The 22,483-nt window shown below is 37.3% G+C and overlaps 1 protein-coding gene across 1 annotated transcript; it reads left to right on the top strand.

Moving 5' to 3' along the window:
• Positions 1–15,330: 15,330 nt before the first annotated feature.
• On the top strand, positions 15,331–21,575 carry LOC137726733 (probable CoA ligase CCL6). The gene is made up of 19 exons (XM_068465689.1): positions 15,331–15,627; positions 15,937–16,000; positions 16,133–16,222; positions 16,461–16,515; positions 16,692–16,742; positions 16,919–16,995; positions 17,226–17,265; positions 17,355–17,449; positions 17,555–17,719; positions 18,357–18,467; positions 19,170–19,257; positions 19,348–19,414; positions 19,493–19,568; positions 19,643–19,760; positions 20,052–20,297; positions 20,446–20,585; positions 20,765–20,947; positions 21,043–21,162; positions 21,311–21,575. The coding sequence occupies exons 1-19, from the start codon at positions 15,485–15,487 to the stop codon at positions 21,356–21,358; spliced, it is 1,977 nt and encodes a 658-aa protein (XP_068321790.1). The 5' UTR covers positions 15,331–15,484; the 3' UTR covers positions 21,359–21,575.
• The last annotated feature ends 908 nt before the right edge of the window (positions 21,576–22,483 follow it).

Below are 22,483 nucleotides of genomic sequence, written 5' to 3'. Positions count from 1 at the left end.
AAGCATGCACTTTGTACTCCCCCATGATAGGGTGAAGCCGGTGTACAAGTCACAAACGATTGGAGCCCACCACGGTGGAAGGCCTACGAAGAAATGTTCAAAACATCTCTCGTTTATCAACTTAATATTCGTTTGTTGAGGGAGTAGTTTTGGGCTACATCAAAATCATTTTAATCATATTAAAAGAACATGGCCCTATCATAACTATTGGTCCAAGTTAATATGATTTAGTAGCATATAATACTCCCACTGTTTCGTTGAAACAAGCGAGACTATATGGAACTACTAACGAACGCATTGCATCCTCATATGGACTATATAGTCATATTAGGTTTTAGGATGATTATGAACCGTTTGATTTGATCCAACACGAGCCTTGTGTTGGACCTTGGGTTTAAGGTAGATAGTTGTTGATTTTAGTTACGCGTTTAATCCAATTAAACCGTTATTTCCTATTGGGCGTTGGACCCAACTATTCCAATTTGCATACATATAAACAAAGAGGAATTCATGAAATAATAAGAAGGGCTTATGCCCTTTTACAACACAAATAATGGGCTTATGCCCTTTACAACAAATTGAAGGACTTATGCCCAATACAACAACTTGAATTAATCAAATTACATTCAAATCTACATTACTTAAAACCCAAGCATTCATAATGTAAATCGGCCAATCACATAGCTCAATTATCGAGGCCTTTGGTTCATAATCACCCTTTTCTTAATTAACTAAATTAACTAAGAAAGCAACTTTAAACAATTGGTTTTTGGATCCATAGAATTGATTTAAATGGAACTAAATATAATGAAAATCAAATTCTCATTAAAGAGACAAAACAATTTTTGTTCTCATTTTGTTTTGGGCCAAAAACAATGACCACAACAATTTGGGTCACTTTGTTAAAACAAAAAAACTTTTGGGGTCAAAATGCAAATACACAAAAGTATCAAAACTTTATATAATTGCACCAAAGTCCCTCCAACACCTTTTACCAAAGGTGGCCGGCCATAGTGTTGAAAAATTGAAAAAATCTAAAGTTTTGTAAGTGGTTTTTGGTAGGTGAGACAAAGGTGACTTTGATGGTTTGTAAGAAAATGTTTTTTTATAAAACTTTAAAATTCTTTTAGTCACATCTCACCAATAACTATCACCCACCATTTGAAAAACAAAACTTTATGAAAAACATAAAACTTTTGAATTAAAACTTCAAAACTTTTTGTTCTTGGTAAGAACTTCAAGAAATATGAAGAACATACATGAAAACTCATAATAGCTCCATGGATGTTTTCTTTCACCAAAAACTCAAATTTTCACAACTCAAAAGAGGGTTAATATCCTAGGGTACTTAGGGGTTCCAAAAAGCACTTTAAAACCATTTTAACAAGACTAACAAGAACCCAAAAAATCACCCTTTGGATTTGGCCGAAAATCCCAAAACACTTGGCACCAACTTTTAGTTCCATTATTCATGCTTTAATGAAATACATCTACAACATTTGAGATGCTAAATTTTCAAGCAAAATTTATATTCAAAGCAAGAACAAAGCTTGTAACATTTACAACACTTAAATCACAAAATATGAAAAATCACAAAACCCAAAAGGATCCACCATAAACTAGGCCTAGGCTCTGATACCACTTGAAGGATTATTTTGGAAGATGACATGTTCATTTAAGCAACATCATTAGCATGCAATTAACAAATTAAAGGCGGAATCATGCTAGCATGCACTTAAAAACAAAACATTACCCATGAATGTTCAAAGCCTAGTAAAATGGTGAACCAATAATCAACTCAAAACAAAGTGAGTTGAATTATATATACCTTTGTAGATTCCTCTTTGTATTTAAACAAAGGCTAATCACCCAAAGAGAGGGCCTTCATTCCTTGCATCTTAGATCTATGGATTTGGATGGATGAAAAAGGTTTCTCCAAAGTTCCCAAAATTGAGAACCTCTAATGATTCATCACCAAGGCATAATGAAGAAGAAATGAGTGACCTTGGAGGAGTTTGATTGCTAGATGATCCCTCCAAGGTGGCCGAAATTTTAGAGAGAAAGGAGAGCTTGTGTTCTCATCCTTTCCCCAAAAACAGCCCTTAATGAATTTTAGGCTATAAAGTCCTTTATATAGTCCCTTCAAATAAGTGACCTAATGGACCAAAAGCCCTATTCTTCTAACATGGCCGGCCTATAGGGTTTATTGGGCTTTCAAGCCCTTTGTTTATTCAAGTTGTCATACAACTTGAGTTAATGGGCTTGACATTCAAATCCCATTGGGCCTTGCGGCCCAAAACTAGCCCGAGGTCTTTAACGAACTTATTCGTTTGATTAATTAACATATTAATTAATCCTAGCCTTAGATAAATAATTAAACCATTTAATTATTCTTACTCATCTCCGTTGTTTCTTCAAACTCTACCTTACTCGGTGAACGATCCATTAGGTTCCTTTTAGCGAGGCAGTGGGCGATTAAAACTCTTTCTAATCGATTGTGAATTGAAACTTACTTTCAATTCTCCCGTTAGTGATAATACACTTTTAGGGCTTCCACAAACCATGGGTGACGCCTAGCAGCATGTCATGGTTACCCAAGCTAATCAGAAGAGGTGGAGAACCTATTCAGTTTTAGGATTACAAATGCAATACGGTCTTTCTCTAATACAATACTCTTGACCACATTGTTTGGTTTGATAGTTTATTCATGTCTACTATCCAATGTGAGTCTTGTGCTTATATGATTACCTTGAATGTGATTTGGAACACATTCCTAAATCTCATTCATACTTTGGCCAAAGATTCTTAATCATATCATAGAGTATTCTCCATCAAACAGTTTGAAGGTTAGAGATCCCTTGTTGCGCATTCACTTGCCTCCATGGCTAAGTGGCTTAACCCCAACGATGCCGTGGACACCTTTCTGATGGAGTGACTTTGACATAATCAAAGATTAAGGACCTAACCACAAGACAACTGTGATGCCTCAGGTCAAAAGACTAATTTGCATTATCCCAACCATGAGTTCTCATGTGACATGAATATGAGAACTCTTCGTTGATCGTGTTCAGTGAACTCATTCCCTATTGAGCACCTACGTACTTGTCTTGATGTCACACACACCAATGACTCGAGACTAGTCACTCTCCCTGAGAGAAGACATAGCACGTACTGATCTTAACGGACTGTCAATGCCCAATTGACAATCCTATGATCAGGAACGTTTAGGATGTGTCAACGAAAGAATGGTCTCATGAATCTAACTTCTTTAGATCGCATTCTTCCAATCACATATTCCTTGGACTTATCGTTTAAGCATATAACATTTATATGAGACGGCTCAAACAATAATCTTTGCCCTTTACATTTAAACTACATTAGTTTAACTTTGTGAACTGTCCGTAAAGTATCATCATATGATTGGTTTTAGGGCACATTTCCAACATTTAAGTTACTTGTTTTTACTTTAAATTCGTCAAAAACCCAATCCTCTTTACTTTGTTGTGTCAAATTAGTTGGAATCTGTCCTATTGTGTGTTTTTAAGTATTTTGAGTCAAAACTAATTCAATTTTCGTCCCAAGTAAGTCCTAGAGTCTAGTTTGAGTCTACTTGATTGTTTTGTGCTGTTTTGAGTCTTTTCAATTTGTTTTGAATCATATAACTTTAGTTAAGAGTGTTTGAGTTTATTTAAGTGCTTTTAAGCCAAGTTTTATATTCTTGAGTTAGTTTTTATTAGATTAGCAATCCCTCCTAATCCCTTGCCTAGAACAATCCCTACTTACATCTTTACTACAATTGTCAATAAGAGGGTTTAATTTGAGTGTTATTATTTATCACATCAACGTTACAGGCTGATACCAGCACTGCTTGCCAGCGAACTACACCCGCATTCGAGTCCTTCGCCGTTCATGCAGTGGGCAATCGACCTGGTAGGACTTATGCCGCCTGTTACTGGGGCAGAGTCATGATGATCATGGCAACCGACTACTTCACCAAATAAGTAGAAGCAAAGCCCAAGACGACCACGACTCAAAATGACATAGATTATTTCATGTGGAGGAACATCATATGCCGATTTGGCATCGTTCGGTTCTTCGTCACCGACAACGGCTCGCAATTCGTGGGCAAATATATGGCGAAGTTATTCCAAAAGTATGGCATCAAGTAGCACATGTCCATGCCGAGATATCCTCAAGGCAATAGGCGGGCCGAAGCATCCAACAAGATGATCTTCGACTACCTCAAGAAATCCTTCACCAACAAGATGATCCCCGGATGTCTATGGGCATATCGCACCACCAAAAGGTGAGCAACCGGTGATACTCCTTTCGCTTTGGCATTTGGCTCAGAAGCAATCATTCATCCTAATGTCATCAAGCCAAGTATCATCACTCTATTACCAAGTATTGAGCAGAACAATAAAGAGATGCCCATAAGCTTAGATTTGGCAGAGGAGAAGCGCAAATAGGCCATCGTTTGCATGTAGCCTGCCAGTAACAGCTCATCTCCAGCTATAACAAAAGGGCCAAGATCCGGCAGTTCCAGCCCGAAGATATAGTCCTAAGAAAAGCCTTCATCACTGCTTATAGAGAAGGCTCCAAAAAGATAGATCCCATCTGGGAAGGATTTGTTCCCTTTGTTGAGAGCTTTAAATCCATATAAGACTTTTGTAGTTTGGTGTTGAAACGAAGTAGAAATTCAAGTTTTAAATTTTTCCAGAAACTGGCGATGCAGCGGCGACCGGTGCCGGATTTCGGCGAAGCCATTGGAGAAGACAAGGAATATTCCGTCAACTTTGACGAAATATACTAACCGCGTTAGGTATATTTAACAAAATATTCCCTAACGGCGTAAAGATTCCGTCTGTGTGCCAAGTACATGCCTGCGCATGGCCAGTGCGTGTGGCCGTGCCTTGGCCAGTGTGTGAAGGCGTGTGTAACGTCGAAAAATTATTCTAAAAATATGGGGATGCTTGTGGTGTTGAGTAGGCCACAATGGTATACTCAAACATCCCAATTTAGCAACGTATGAGAAGTTATTACACGGTTTTTGGTTATGTGCTTGAAATTAATGTTAAAATAGTTGTTTCACATATACGTGAGACATTTCCGGAGGACAAGCGTAGCGTGGCGAGACTCGGGGGTTACAACCCTACTACATACCAATGAGTGGGCTTTTGGTTTTTTCTCTCTCTCTCTCTCTTTCTCTCTCTCTCTCTCTATATATATATATATATATATGTTTCCCGGAAACTGTTGTAAATAGAATTTCGTTCAAAATGCCATGTCATGTTTGCTTTACATTTTAGCATATGCATTATTATAGCTTTGCATAATATTGCATGATGCTACAGAGGCCCAGGTAAGCTCAGGTAAGTATATATTGATGGTATGGTTGCATGGTAGTTGATTATGAGTTGATGCACGTAGAGCTCATTGTCATGGACCTCGGTGTTAGTGCTCTGCCCGTGGCCATGGCCTAGCCTTCACATGATCGTTCACCTTCCGCACCGCACGCTCAGCTTGGATCCAAGTCAGGTGTCAGCCTGTCGTACAGACCACATTAAGTGGTTCCAACTCGTAGGTGACCTGCGATTTGTCGCACAGGTTTCACGTGATCGTAGCACTTGAGCGTACTTATTTACACCCAGCCTATCATACAGACCACATTAGGTGGTTCCGACTCGTGTGCAGGTTTAGTGTTGTACATGTCACATTATGTGACTCTAGCTGGATTGATGAGTAATGGGTTTAGCGGTACAGGTCACATTAGGTGACTCCGGCTGGCATATCACTTTTACATTGATTTATATCAACTGGCTTACATATTTACTGCTGAGATAGTGACATGGCATATACTTGGTTTTCGTTACTCTCGAGCTTGATTTCTATAAATACATATGTATTACTATTTTCTGGGAAATTATACGGGTTTTACGATAAAAGGGTTATTACTTTTGGAAAGAGAAATGGTTTTTAAAAGCTTTCTTTTTGTTTTTTGTTTTGCGCCCCTCCAGGTTCTAGTTAGACGTTCGTGTTGGTGGCTCACGAGGACTCTACGGCAGTTCTGACAGACTCCAAACAATGTAGGGTTTCCTTCACATCTTGTATAATTACCATTTTGCTTGCTGGATTGCACTTAGGTTATCTATGCTCTGATGATGTGTATCCATGCTTTAAACATCTTCACTCGCACTTACATACTTACTATTGTAAATTAGTTAGTTTGGTTTTTATTTACCCACATATTTGTATCATTATCACTTCCGCATTGCGCACATGGCTACGTCTCCCTCACGTGACGGCCAGTATACCTCGATTTAGATCAAGGTGTGTCAGTATATCTAAAGATGGGGAATGCCGCCTTTTCTTTGTGACTTTTCCGCTCAAAATATTAATTCTAATTCTATGACAAGGTATTATAAGGAAAATAAAATAATATTCACAGTAAAATAAATCTTTCCAAAATCCTATTACAGCTAAATACCAATAACAAGAGGATTTGTTAACTTTTGTGTGTTACCCTCGAACACAATTTATTACCTCTACATCGCGACTATAAATCTTTTTACATATTTTTAAATATTTAATAAAATAATAAGATAGATGGTTCATACTTTTGAAATACATTAGCCTCATAAAAACTTGTGTTAGAAGTTGTGTAAAAAGATGGTGACACGGATATGCCCCAAATGTAAATATATCTTATGAAACATTTCTAAAACTAAATATACCTATTTGAAAATGGTTATATAATATTTAGTTATCAAATTTAACTATGCTAACATGAAAATATTTCATTATTGAAATAATGATGTGGATAAAACCAGATGACTTTGATAAAAAATTAAAAAAGAATAAGATTTCAATCAATGAACTGAAAGTACAAATTTGATTGTGTCACATCATTGATGCACAAACTTGATGTACCTAGTGATAAAAAATTGTGTGGGGCTCAATGTGCCGCTGGACAATGCCTAGTGGCACTACAATTCAATTAAAATTTGACATGTGGCTAAATTTAACTAAAATTTCCTATTTACATAAAAACTTAAAAAATATTATTTCCAACATTAAAGCAAATAAAACAAAAACACCCACCCAGACTTCCATAAACTTTAATATGGGTTGATGTTGATCAGTTTCCTAAGTAAGGGATTAATTGGAATTGTATAGACTTTGGTCATGAAAACGATTACATATAATTGAATCCAGATTCTTTTTTTTTTTCCAATGATGAATCATTTTCTGCAAACACAAAATATTTCTCCTTGATTTTTCAATGAATTAGGCTAACTATGACAGAAGAATATATGAGAATAGAAAATATAAAGCTTATTCCCTAGAAGTTTAGTCAAACGATATCGACATATTTGCCAAAGTGGTGAATTCTCAGATGATGGGACTGCTCCGATTGGGTGATTGGAGTCTACTTTTAATTTTACTAATCTTTATAATACATTTTTAGTTTTTATGTAATTATGAAATCTTTAAAAGGTAACATAACTTTGAAATCATAATTAAAAATCTTACCACATGTTAAATTTTGATTGAGTCATAGTGCCATTAGACATTGTCCAGTGGCATGTTGAGCCTCACATAAGTTTTTCTCGTACCTAACCTTATTCAATCCAAAGTCAAATATGATTTTCCACATAACACTACAATTATATATAACCTCGACTTTTTCAATACATGAGAGAATTGAGTCAATTTGAAGTCAAAAGTAATTAAAGTTAAATATACCTTTTTATTTTTATTTTTAACAAACGCTATTATCTATACTAAAGGGGGAGGGGGGGGGAGGGGGTGGGCATAACCTCACAACAGGCTAGCAATAATGTGGTTCAAATTCATTTTTGGTGAGAATCGAACCTAAGACCTCTCAATTACAAGTGAAGACGAATACCACTTTTTGATTCAAAATTTCATGATGCATTGAAAGATAAAGATAGACCAATATGCATGTGCTAAGTGACTAGTATACATGTATACATGGAATGATAAGCAAAGGAGATCTTTCTATTTCCCTTTTACTTGTTTTACTAATTTGTAAAAAAATAAATGTTTTCCTTACCTACAATTATCTGTGATTAATATAGAAAGAACCAATATAATAAGAAAACAAAATGAAACAGTTGACATAGCTGGTGATAGGCATGACGGATGTAGATGAAATCAGGGTAGGGGGAGTTGATCGTTGTATATACGATGCATCTTTGATGTTTCAATTCACACCCACATAAAATTCTTCAAACCAACAAGCAATAGCGAGCATGGCTTTGTTCACAAGAAATCTAGTGCTGATAGGAGCATATATATGCAACTTTGTTATCTTATTTCTTTGCATTTACTTAGTTAATTTCCATTTATTATCGTAATTTAAGTTATTTTCGTATTATTGTAGGTCCAATTGGTAAAAATGACAATAAATGGCTAAATGGAGCAATTTTGGACTTGGAATGGATAGCATGCTTGGAGAACAAGTGGGCTAGACGTTTTTGGTGTTTAACATGTGCTAAACATGTGCTAAACATGTGCCAAGATTTGGAGCAATCAGAATTGAAGCTTGGAAGACAAGGAAAAACATTATCTTATCCGACCTTATCCAAACTTACCTTATCTTATCCACATCTTATCTTATCTTATCTAATCTTATCCAACATTATCCCACTTTATCCAACATTATCTCATATTATCTCCAGCTGCAAAAGGAGTCCTTATCCTATTCTAAATACTTCCCATCTGATTCTAGGAGTCCTAATCCATCCAAACAACTCAATCTCTTTCCTCCTTGGTTTCAGCCGAACCCTACCCTATATAAACATAATTGTGCCGCAGCATTTAGGGGGTTGTATCGCAGGTTTTAGGAGCATTGAAGAGAGATTGTATCGCAACCTTCAACCATTGGAGTTTTCAGAGTTCTTTCTATCCTTGTTTAGTTTTAATGTTTATTTTAGATTGTTTTTCAATTATGTTGAACATGTGTAACTAAATTTCTTTTTAGTTAATTCAAAGCCATGATCATATGTTTTATATGAATTGATTACATCCAATTATTGTTTCATAAAATATGAATGCGATTTACTTGTCTGTTCTATAGAAAACTTATTTTTGTATGTTTATTAAGGATACATACTTAGTTTGCATGCAGGGATTTGATACTAGAATATAAAGGAATTTCACCTAATCGTTATGAACTTATATTTGCAAGTAGTAAAAGTCACTAGTCATGATTGAGTTAAGTAAATTCTTGGCAGGAGTATCATGCTTTTCATAGGTACGAATGCTTCGTCAATGTTTATGATTTTCACAGAACTTAATGATCTTTGAGATGTATCTTTATCATGCTTTTCATAGTTAGGGAACTTGAGAAGATTAATTTGGTTGCGTCACTGAGTCCAATTTAATGAACCTAGGAAAATCTGAGAGTTAATTTGTGCAGTTCACAGTTAATTTGGGGCATTGTCATTCATGGTTTATAGAAATAATAACTAGAAATCGATTTGTATGTATGTTTCATGTGTGGAGAAGAATCCTCTAGCTAGCCTCTCACCTATATCTCGTACAAGACTCAATTCGTTTGCTACAATTTCCTTTATTGTTGTTAAAATTTGTCCAAAAATCCCCCTTAGTTCTTATTTTGTGTTAATCTAGTTTAGTTTTCAGTTTTTAAATTTAATTTGTGTTGATTAGCATCCCTCCTAATCTCCATCCTAGAACGATCCCTACTTGCTCATACTACAATCGTCTAAATTATAGGGTTTAATTTGTGCGTTAGTTTCTACCACATCAAGTGCTAGTGCTATTTTTGCTTACAATAACCCTGTGTGATGCAAGTATAAGTATTCATCGAAAAATAAGACATGTAAGAGTGAAAATTTTCTTGCAACTGAATGGAACATTGTTCACGCTTACCCTTCACCGCAAATCCAAGAACGATGATCTTGGTGAGAAAGTGATCCCCTTCAATAGTTCCTGGGAATTCGATTTTATTCCTCATTTCTTTGGCGCAACATTATACTTCTGTGATTTTACATGGCCGGATCAATTTAAGTGGTTTAATGTATATAACGATGACAGAGACATCGACTGTACTAATAAGTTCCAGTGGAGTATATATCCTCCAGGCCCATGTAGGGTTAATTGGTTCAACAAGTCAATTGTCGAGGGGACATGCTACCATTGGAACGGTGAAGCTCTTTAGACGCAAAACATGTAAACTTGACACTCTAATATGGGTGGATTCCACTATTGTACACAGGACCTATATATCTGTAGTGGATAGGGGAATGTGATTAGTTTTGTGTGTCTAAATATATATCGTACAAGTATCTTCAACAAATAATAAAAAAGTACGGTAGTGTTCCTATTTCTGATTTTTTTTTTCTTTCTTTTCCTTGGTTTAATGAGTTTGGATGTGTTGGATGCCGTGATAACATATTTGATAAGAACTGAAAAGATAAGATAGCTAGGGAGGATGAACGAGGAAAAGGAAGGGAGAAGAAAGAGTTTAATAGGAACGATAGAATTAATGAAAAAGAGTTAGTGAGATAGGATAGATAATTAAAAATCTTAATTACAAGGTTTTTAGAATTTTGTTGCCAAACCAAAATTATTCAAATAAATTAAATTAATTGGACTAATTACGGTCTAATGGTATTCCTTTTCACTTGTAAGTAAGAGGTCTTAGGTTCCAATTTGAACCACATTATTACTAACCCATTATGAGACAAAGCCCACCCCCTCCCCTTAGTGTAGGTAATATTGTTTGTTTGATGGTATCACAGACCGCTCCAATATGGATTAGATCAGGGGGTGCCATTTTTATTTACACACATTTTGTAGGATTCGCTTCGTAACTTTTGTTCAAGTATCTAAACCATTTGTATTTCAATTCACCATTCATAAATCATTTTTGTAGAAAGTCACACAAATTTAAAACAATTAAAATATTCAGTTGTAACCAAAAAAAAAAAGTACTAATACAGTTTTGCAATGAATTAAAATGAACGAATATTGTGATCAAAACAATTCCACACTCTCTCTACACGTCCAAACAATCCCTCCTTAGCCGTGACTGTGCCGCTGCCTAAGAGTATCTCCATTGGAGTCCCTAAATAGGGACAACTACCGCATAAAATGGGTATAAAACAAATATACGGACATTGTAGCAAACAGGTGCATTAATATCATGTACCAAAAATATTCTCATATGTTGTTGGTAATTTACCCATAATAGTAGGTACATTAATAGCAAGTTAATAAATTATGTACGTAATTACCAATTTACCTACATTTTTTTATGTAAACCAAATAATGTAGAGGAGTCTAGATTGTATTAGCTATAAGTATCCGCGCATTGTTGCGAGTTTCAAAACACAATGAAATCGTGTATCAAAGACTTGAAAAATGGTTTTGCAAAATAGCAACAATACTGATAACAGATAAATTGGAAAAGCTTTGTAGAGAAAATGTTCAATTTTGTGAAATTAGGGACAAACAGGAAAGTTTTCAATTGAATTACAACAGTTAGAACTGTGTCACATCTCGGCCCGGGGCGGATCACTTCCCGGGCCTGCCCCACCACCGTAGCACGATATTGTCCGCTTTGGGCTTACCATTCCCTCACGGTTTTGTTTTTGGGAACTCACGAGCAACTTCCCAATGGGTCACCCATCATGGGATTGCTCTAGCCCCCTTCTCGCTTAACTTCGGGTTATCACTTCCCGGGCCCGCTCCACCATCGTAGCACGATATTGTCCTCTTTGGGCTTACCATTCCCTCACGGTTTTGTTTTAGGGAACTCACGAACAACTTCCCAGTGGGTCACCCATCATGGGATTGCTCTAGCCCCCTTCTCGCTTAACTTCAGAGTTCCTACGGAACCCGAAGCCAGTGAGCTCCCAAAAGGCCTCATGCTAGGTAGGAATGGGAATATACATTTAAGGATCACTCCCCTAGGTGATGTGGGATGTCACAAACTGTGTTTGGACCAGCATGATCATATTTACATACAAAAACTCAACAGATATTTTCATATGGAGATAAAAAAAAATATTACAGCTATATATTCTGCCTTAACAGCCCTATGTGTCCTAAAAACTAAACCAACTTCTGTACACAAAAAATTAACAAATGTTGGTACATGGCGGTACATAAAATATTGTCTAATTCTAAGCAAAAAGGGATATTTACAAACTACTAAACATGTTAGATGTTGTTCAACATATAGTAACAAAAGATGCAAAATATTCTTCAACGGAGTAGAAAAAGTGATGTTTGCAATTTCAGAGTGTTGACATTGACAAACCAAGCTGCATAGAGAGAAAAAGAATGGAAAGCATTTAGACAGTGATTAGAGTCACATTGAAGCAGATCCAAAGCAAAAGATTGAGCAAAATGAAAGCATACTTAGTCTTTATTTTAAAGCGATGGTATCTGTTTTTGTAGCAGTCGGAGGCAATTTTTTAATTTTCAGTGACTTGATAGGGATTTCATCAAATTCCTTTGGGTCAACCTCTGAAATTTCTTCTCCCTCACTATTTTAAATGAGTATACCAAATGAGCATATTTGATTGCACAGAAGGTAGAAAATGTTACCTAAATATAATTCATCGTATTGTTTACTTAGAAATTTTTTCTTAGAAAGAAAGATGTTTCATAAGCATATTTCAAACAAAGCAAGATTGGTAGAAGATGTCAATTTTGTAACACACAGAAGTAAAACGAAAGCATCAGATTTGATGATAGCATGAAAGTCGAATCCAAACTTGTGCTCACTACCAATAAAAAAGGCTCTCCTCACAGATTCCCTCTTTCCTTTATGTGATTGACCGCTTGTTTCAAGTGGGAAGGTCGAAGATTGTGGCAACCCATCCCAAATTTTACGATTTTATAAATTTTAAAAGTGTGAGTTGACCAAAATGCCCTTAGAAGAGAGATTGTTGACTTTCTTTCGCGATGCATATGAGCTATTAACTTACCATATTCTTGAAGTACTCAACGGTAAAGACGCATAGATGCAAACGGAACTAAATTTGAAGTTACGACGAAGATTTTACAAACTACGGAGCATGATGGGCGTTCTGGTAAATTCACGTTACTGGAGATATTTTTTGTATTTTCTTTGGTGACTTTAAGCTGCATGCCAAGTGGGGCCCACACCAGTCTTCGCCTCATTCCCATGTCTCCTTTCACTATCTCAGCTTCTCATTTTCTCTCCAACTCTCTTTCGGACCTTTAACTCTCTAACTCTCTCTTTCCCCTCATCTCCCTATCTCTGCTCTTCTTTGTAAACACAAAGGCAACGACATCACATTGACTCCAGCAATCTTGACGAAACCATCCATTTGCTGCAGGCCCAACAGCAAGTCACCATCAACTCTAATACTCCCTCAACAATCTCTCAAACTCTCTCTGCACTCTCCGTGCATAGTCACACCGAACCATCACCACTCGACTACTTTGGCGAGCTAGACCATCGGACCACCACCGCGCCTTGTCCTTCCCTATCTCTGTTAAGCTTAGACGTGAACATCAAACCCAGACATGGAACTTGCATTGTACAGTGGCCATTGCCACTATTCATCATCTTCTCCGACAAGTTCTCGTCGATTCTGACTAAGGTAGGCCTCGGGAACACTCCATTTCCCTTCCTATTTGATGTTTGTGGAAGATCTTAGGGTTTTGCACTTGTTTTGGTAGGGTTTGGAGATTGTAGGGACAAAGGGGAGACTTTCCCCAGTTTTCTGGGAAAGCAAAACTGTGGCCATCTGACCACTTTCATACCAAATTCCCGGCCAACACCGACCATGATTGGGCTTCCAATAGGTATAGTTCGATTCCTACATTTTTGGCTTCAAGTTGGTTTTTGTATCATCAGATTTGGTTAAGAAATGAGCTAGTTTGGATATCTAAAAGTTAGGCTTGCAACCTGCAAAAACTGTAGGTTTTGTGAAGAAGGCGCGTGGGCGCGCTTGGGAAGCCACAACGTGGTGGCACATGGGTGCCAGTGCAGCCACCTTGTGGCAGGGTGTGCGGTAGTGTGTGGAGGAACTAGAGGCCCCTCCTTAGGTTTCTCGACATGCTGAATCTGAATCTGCCTTTTGTTTTCCAAAATTCGACCGTTTTAAAATAGTTTCTTTATTAGTCGTATTTACACGAAAATGCGTGTATACGTTAGTATGTTATATATTTACATAAATGGTCTCATTTCTACGTGAAAAGCATCTCAAGGATCTTCGATGCCCGTGAGCCCGGTTTAACTTGACGACATGATTTGTGAGTGGGTCCTTTCTTTGATATATACATATATTTGTTTAGTTTCCATATATACATCTAATAATGAATTTTCTATATGACTGCCATAATTAAATTAACGTTTAAAGGAATGATGTAACGATGAGAATTAGGAAATCATTATAAATCTTACAGGATGCCTTAATTAAATTTACGGCTATGAATAATATTATGTTGACTAGAATTATCAAATCACTTGGCATGACTATATTTATGTTATCTGCTTATCGTTTACTGCACCGGTGTTAGTACTTGCCCGGGCCAGGGCCAATCTTTCACGTGTATATTCACATCGCACCGTACGCTCACTTTGGATCCATTGTAGGTGCCAGTCCTGTCCTAGATTGCTATAGGCAATTACGACTCGTATGTGATGTGTATAGTGCCAGTCTTCACGTGATTGTAGTAATAGAGCGTAAATCATTACTTCACCCAATCATGTTCATGTCAGAATACCTCTGCATGAGTTCATTGATGACATCCAATGGTTAGGTTTGGGATATCACTTTGAAAATGACATAGGAAGAGCCCTTAATAAGATATTGAACAATATTATTGATGACCAAGGAATATACCAGAGTCTCCACTTCACTGCTATCAACTTCAGGCTCCTTAGATAACATGGGTTTGAGGTCTCCCAAAGGTAAGTAATACGTGAATTTTTTGTTATAACCAAGATAATCGACAAATAAAGACATTATATATAGAACTTTCAAATGTACTTCTAGTCATAACTTGTATACAACTCATATGTATTCAGGAGCTTCACGGACGATAATAGAAGTTTCAAGGCATGGCTTTGCAAGGATGTAAAAGTGCCTCTGCTTCCCAATTCAGTATGCACCGGAGACAAAAAACAAGAAACTTTAGGATAATAAACTGAGATTAACCCAAAAAAAATTAAACACACCAAAAAGAAGTACTTCACCAAACTTCGTCTACCATTGTAAATGCCATGTCAGTCCTTTCTCACTAATCTACAAAACACATGCACTATACAGCTAGCTTGAAGACCCCCTCTCATAAAAGCCGATAAATTGGTTCAGATACAATTTATTGCATTCAACTGGACCAATCTCCCCCATCCATTTCTGTTTCTGGTTGTTAGTTATCACATTCACCAAAAGCCACTTCAGTTCTTATGTTTTAACTAGCTTGCTAGCTTAGTTGGGCGAAAGGGTCGATGGCTTTCGTAGTGAAGGTTGAGGAATCGAGGCCAGCTGCCGACGAGAGGCCGTCCGCTGGGCCGGTGTATCGGAGCATTTACGCTAAAGATGGTCTCATGGAGTTGCCGGAGGGGTTGGAATCTCCTTGGCAGTTTTTAAGGTACTTGCTTTTGTTTCGTGTCTTGTTAAAATTTGATGTGCATATGGGATCAAAGTAATGCACGTTAGATTGAGTGTCACATTTTTCTTCAGAAAGGCAGTTGTTGTGAAAAAATGGACAGATAAGTCAACTTTCTCAGAAAAATGTAGAGGAAATCATCTTAAAAAAGTATTAAAAAAGTGGACCATGCAGGTCTCAAACCTGCGACCTTCGCGTTATTAGCACCACGCTCTAACCAGCTGAGCTAATAGGCCATATAACAGGCTATAATTTATTAATAAGTACATGAAACTCTGGTCTAACTTGCAGTGACTCTGCTAAGAAGTATCCAAACAACCCAATGCTTGGGCGGCGCGAAGTCACAGACACAAAGGTAAAGCTTCCATTTGAGCGAAAATAGCACCAACGCATTGAAACCCATGATCTAATCTTTCCGACTAAGATTACCAAAACCCAATTTTCAATTTTTGGTTTTTTTTTTTTTTTTTTGTACTGGGAATGGCAGGTGGGTCCCTATGTGTGGCTTACGTACCAAGAAGTTTATGATTCTGCCATTCGAATTGGTTCAGCCATCAGAAGCCGGGGTGTTAATCCTGTAAGTTGCATGCCAATTAAGTATATTTACTGTAGAGCTCAAACACTAATCACTTAGTAAGTTAATACAACGCTAATTATGAATTTTATATGGTTTAATATGTTGATGTGATCCATAGTTTGCCTTTGGACTAATACTGTTACTCGAAGTTGACGTAAAAATGGCAGTGGCAATTGTTAAAAGAAAAGGAACCAAATTTGAGTTTGGTTTTATTTTTCTCCCTCAAAAATGTTTACAGGGGGATCGTTGCGGTATATATGGATCAAACTGCCCCCAGTGGCTTACTACAATGGAGTAACGCTGTATTCCCTGTCTTTGTGATTGGATCTTCGTGTCTACGCATTCCATGCCTTGAAATGCTTGTTAATATTGAGATCGAATTTTGTGACTGGTTGAGTAAATTGTCCTGATTTTGGTGACTGGATGTGACGTTCTGCGGTAATGCTTATATGTTTTGTTCCTGTTTTATAGGCCTGTAATAGCCAAGCCATAACATATGTTCCACTCTATGACACGCTTGGTATGTTTTTCCTTCTCTTTCTTCTATAGAACTCGGTGTGTAAATCACCATGACTTTCTGAATACCTTAATATTTTCTTCGTTAATATCATTTCCACGGGCAATTAGACTTTGATGATGATGATTGATTTTGATTAAATATAGCCGATTAACTTCACACGGTTGTTCAAGTTACAGGTGCAAATGCAGTTGAGTTCATCATCAATCATGCTGAAGTTTCAATAGCTTTTGTTCAAGACAACAAACTCCCTTCTGTAAGTTTGCTTTCCATCTATTTCCTTAAGTACAAATGTTCAAGGCTATCGATGTCATATACTTTGGTACTAAAAGCATCCTAATGCAACACTGTGGTACCAAAACCTCAGATTTAATACTTTGACGACCGCCTTGCTTAATTTCCCAATACATGTGGTATTTTGTTTGAATTTCAGTTTTTTCTCTTGATTTCTTAACGTTCTTGCTCATACGGTAATGCTTTGTGAAGGTTCTGTCATGCCTTCCAAATTGTTCTACCAATTTAAAAAGTAAGTCATATTCTATTCCCTTAAAGAGTTGGAATTTGTGGTGCAACTGCTGCAGATTGTAACTCATTTATGCATTTTTCTTTTTGCAGCAATTGTCAGTTTTGCAAATGTTTCTAGCACTCAAAAGGAGGAAGCTGAGGGACTAGGGGTATCTTGTTTTTCTTGGGAGGAATTCTCTCAGTCGGTAAGTTGTTTATGCTGTCTTTCTAATGTAAATCCCTTCGCTGGTAAAGGATTCGCCAACTTCATTTTCAATAATGTAAAATGACCTCTTCACTCCTTTTCTCAGGGAAATGCAGATTGTGAACTACCTCAGAAACGGAAGACTGACATTTGCACAATAATGTATACAAGTGGAACAACTGGAGAACCAAAAGGTGTAATTATTAGTAACGGAGCAATTCTCTCAGAAGTATTGTCTGTGGAGCAACTACTTTTTCTAACAGATAGAGTGGTAAACAACTGAGCACACTAGTTCTTGGCCTCTTTAAAATATATCTCTGGAGTTTTCAAATTAGTGATTTTTCTACCTCTTAAAGTTAAATTAGAAAAAAGGGAGGATAGCTCCTGCCACTTTTCATGCTTATTTTGGGTGTGATTTGGTGATGGGCGTTTTGAGTAGTTATATCATCACCAGGTTCTTCTCTGCCCACGCTTGGTCATGAACTAACGTATACTAACATCAATGTATGATGTTTATGTTAGTAAAAGCAAATTATTTATTTTGCTAAAGAATTGCTTCTCATGTAAGTTTTTGGTGTTCTGTTTTCCCAATGCCAATATCAAGCTCCTTCTGTTTCCTGCGTCAATACATCGTGAATGAAGTTATATTCTGAAATAAAAGTTCGGGCCATTATTTGTGGTCAAACCCACGTGGTGCCTGTTTAGTAATATGTTGCTAAGTAAGTCATCCCGTACTTGAACCTAGACTGCTTCCCCTGCCCATCCCAATGCCACTCAAGGGTGCTCATTTGCAGAAGCTTCCCTTTTCCGAGTTCTGTGACTACAATATGAGATCAAAATTATTTCCTTTTGCTAATCACAGTGATTGACACTAAAATACTCATCTCATGAAATAAATTCTATTACAGTGTACGGAAGAAGATTCATATTTTTCCTTTCTTCCGTTGGCCCATATATATGACCAAATAATGGAGAGCTATTGCATCTACAAAGGGTCCTCAGTAGGCTTCTGGCGAGGAGTAAGTATATAAGACTCATATCTTTCTAAGTTTTCTGATTTCTTAAATTTCTGTAACTTGTTTCTAAGGTGATTTCTTTCTTGAGCTTGCAGGATATCAGATTTCTGTTGGAGTTTGTGGCCAAGTGGACTATCCTCCAAAATGCCTTTCGGCTAAAGAAAGAAAGAAAACATCTTTCCTTGTTTCAAGGAGAAAAAAAGGGAAAAGCAAGGAGGAAAAAAGGGAAAAGCAAGGAGGAAAAAAAGGGAAAAGCAAAATGTTCTCTTCAACACCCGTGGGTGTTGGTTCAAAAAGGAAATAAAAGAGTGTGAGAGCTCAATTCGGTTTGGAGAGAGAGCAGAGAGCTCATTTGCCTTTGCAGAAAAAAAAGGAGAAGAAAGAGTTCTTTTTGCAGAGAACAAGAGAGAGTTGCAGAGAGAAATCAAGAGAGCTAGAGTGAAAGGTCTCTTGTGAAAGAACTCTTGGGGTAGAGTGAGGCTCTTGGGAAAATTCTGTGAGTGGGTGTACAAGGGATATGGGATTGGGTTATGTCGATTTAACTCATGTGTAACTTGTACTGTTTTTCTCATAGTGAAGAGCAATATCTCTCCGAGGACGTAGGCAGGTTTTTGCCGAACCTCGTAAATTTCTCGGTGTCTTTATTTCTTGTATTTTAAACTATTCAACTGTGGGTTTGTATGTTGGTGAAGATAATCAGCCAAGGCACAACAATTTCTACTCGAGGACCTTCAGGAACTAAGGCCTACTATGTTTTGTGGGGTGCCTAGAGTGTATGATCGCATATATTCTGGTAAAATATACGTCATACTGATTCAGCCAAATTACCGTCTTTCGATTTTTCTTCTATTCTAAATAGTTGGCTTAAGCTTTGTGCTCACAGGTATTGTTAACAAAGTTTCATCTGGGGGTGTATTGAAGAATACATTATTCCAATATGCTTATAACTAGTACGGTCACGATAAACTCCCCTTTTTCGTTTGCATTTGCATTCCTCCAATAAAACTAATGAAAGATTTCATTGACAGCAAGTTGGCGAATCTGGAAAAGGGTCTCCCACAAGAAAAAGCAGCACCTCTCTTGGACAAACTTGTCTTTGATAAGGTCTGTCGTTGCATCCTTCACCATTCCATTCTGATATAGCTATTAACATTCTAACAAATTGTTACTTGTGGTAGATAAAACAAGTACTGGGGGGACGAGTTCGTCTATTGTTGTCTGGTGCTGCACCTTTGCCTGGGCATGTGGAGGAATTTTTGAGGGTCACCAGCTGCAGCACTTTATCCCAAGGATATGGTATGGTTGATTGCATATCTGCTCTATAGCATCTAAGAATGATATAAAGATCGTATGAATGGTGCTGCTAGAATCTAATTGACTAATCGACGTAGGTTTTATGGTGATCTTATTGTTAACTGCAATGGAAAGAAAAAATCATTGACCTAATTAAATGAGTTCAATCTCTTCTTAGTCATGTTTTGAAAATTCAGTGATGCGAGCTTCTACTCATTCACAGTAGTTTATAAAAGTTCCCTTGAAAATGAAAAATGAACCTTCCATCAAGTTGCTAAACTCATTTACAAGTAGGCCTTACTGAAAGCTGTGGTGGCTGCTTCACGTCCATTAGCAATGTTTTTCCTATGATCGGAACTGTTGGTGTCCCTGTCACAACTATTGAAGCAAGGCTTGAGTCAGTGCCGGCAATGGGATATGATGCACTTTCCAGTGCGCCCCGTGGAGAAATTTGCCTGAGAGGAACAACCTTGTTTTCTGGTTACCATAAGCGAGAAGATCTAACAGAGGAAGTCCTTATTGATGGGTGGTTTCATACAGGTAAATTCTTAAACGGTCGGCCATAAAGTAGTCACTTGATGCCCAAGCTTATGTCTTGTTGTTAAGATGTCAGCACTGGACATCTTAGAAATTCTTGTTGATCACTGTATTGAACTGAAAAGTTATGGTGATTTTGATTGCATTTCAGGTGACATTGGAGAATGGCAGGCAGATGGATCAATGAAAATCATAGATAGGAAAAAGAATATATATAAACTATCGCAAGGTGAATATGTTGCCGTGGAAAACATTGAAGGCAAATACTTGCAATGTCCTCTTATCACATCGGTATTTTGCTAGTTTGCTACAGTCAGTGCATGTTAAATTATTTCTATACATTGGAACTCACCCCGTATTTGCCTCAATATATGAGTTTGTATTTGTTGGTCTTTTTAATTTGTGAGACCTCCGTTGTGTTTGTTTTCTAAATTCGTTGATATATATCTTGACTTTCCTCTGGTCGACAGATTTGGGTTTATGGGAACAGCTTCGAGTCATTTCTTGTTGCTGTGGTGGTCCCTGACAGTAAGGCAATGGAGCATTGGGCAGTAGAGCATCACTTGACTGGTGATTTCAAATCATTATGTCAAAACCCGAAGGCAAGAAAGTACATTTTGGATGAGCTCAATAGTACTGGTCAGAAACAGCATGTATGTTGATAATATTTCACCCAATTCCCTGTTGCCAATTCCATTACATATATATATATATCAATAGTCATCGAATTCGGAACACATTCCTGCAGCTTCGAGGTTTTGAGCTGTTAAAAGCAGTTCACTTGGAACCGAATCCCTTTGACATGGAGAGGGATCTCATAACTCCAACATTCAAACTGAAGAGACCACAGCTGCATAAATATTACAAGGTATGTATGCCGCCTTGTCTCTCTTTCTCAAACATGTCATGACTGGTGGCACCTTGAAGTACAAGGGCCAACCAGTTTTCCAAACACAATCCGCTCCATAACTCTCTGTCAAGCAAATACTAACATATTTTTGGAATATCATATGCAGGACTGTATCGATAAACTTTACAGTGAAGGAAAGGGAGCAAGGCCGTGACAGCAATGTATACCATTTAGAAGAACTATGTAGAATAATGGCTATCTGCTACCCACAGAGACTCTGGACATGTCGGCTCCCCGTCTAAAGTTAGTTTGCGTGTATTCTAAACATAATATGAAAGTTCTGAATTGAGAAATCATATTGATCACAGTTTCAGTTTGCGTCCAATATTGCACACAGACGCAGAAACGCAATATGCATTTTAGAGCACCTTCAGTCCTTCCCTATAAATATCAGATATTTGACGAGTGTGAGATGCTTCCTTGCCAAACCATATATATGCATGTGGAACTAGGGGTGAGTGGCTATTGGTTTGATTCGGTTTGACACGAAAAATATAACTGAATCAATCAACCTTCAACATTTCGGTTTTGACAATTACCACCATCAAAACCAAACCAACGCAAATCATTGTTAACCGGTTTGATTCGGTCGGTTTAAACCTATTCCAACACACCAATAGAAACTTTTATGCAACCGATCCAGCTGTAGTCTTGTTAGTTTTTCTCAACTTTCTTAACCCCCAACCGCCTACAACTTTTAACGAGGAAAAATTCTGCAACAAACCAAGTCTTTGAGCTGTGTACTAGGTACCATTTCCAACACTTTTAGCTAGCCTGCAGCTTTGTATCACGGTTGCTGTTAAGGAAAGTAAAATCAGTTGATTCTCTATTATGGTGATTTGCTTGTATCATGGAAAGTTAACTAATATTGATTCACCTTCCATTCTGTACAAATGCGTAAACTAGGAAACAATTTGTATAGGCTTTAATTTAGGATCTGATAGGAGCATATTTAGGCGACTTATTTAGCTTGTTTTCTTACATTTATGTTGTTAGTTCATAGTTATTTTAGTATTATAAGCTATTTTCGTGTGTTTATAGGTTCATATGGCTAAGGAAGCCAAAAGGTGCATTTTGGAGCAAAATTGGACTTGGAATGGATAGCATATGCTTGGAGCAAAAGGAATGGACGAAATTGAAGACCTAAAGATGTTAGGATTCCTAATCAAAGAAGGATTCCTAATCAAAGAAGGATTCCTAATCAAAAGAGGAATCCTAGTCAAAGAAGGTTTCCTACTTGAAGTAGGAAAGTTAAGCCAAGGTTTCCTATTTTGGTTTG

The sequence above is a fragment of the Pyrus communis genome, chromosome 2, assembly GCF_963583255.1.
Source record: "Pyrus communis chromosome 2, drPyrComm1.1, whole genome shotgun sequence".
Classification (NCBI taxonomy): domain Eukaryota; kingdom Viridiplantae; phylum Streptophyta; class Magnoliopsida; order Rosales; family Rosaceae; genus Pyrus; species Pyrus communis.
Note: the sequence above shows the minus strand (reverse complement) of the source record. Positions and strands in the feature narration are given on the sequence as shown.

What these genes read in the sequence shown, in the direction of transcription:
- LOC137726733 (XM_068465689.1), top strand. Translation starts at nt 15,485, where the DNA reads ATGGCTTTCGTAGTGAAGGTTGAGGAATCGAGGCCAGCTGCCGACGAG. An exon ending in TCCACTCTATGACACGCTTG is followed by an intron (nt 16,743 to 16,918) that starts GTATGTTTTTCC and finishes TTCAAGTTACAG; the next exon opens with GTGCAAATGCAGTTGAGTTC. An exon ending in ACAAACTTGTCTTTGATAAG is followed by an intron (nt 19,569 to 19,642) that starts GTCTGTCGTTGC and finishes TACTTGTGGTAG; the next exon opens with ATAAAACAAGTACTGGGGGG.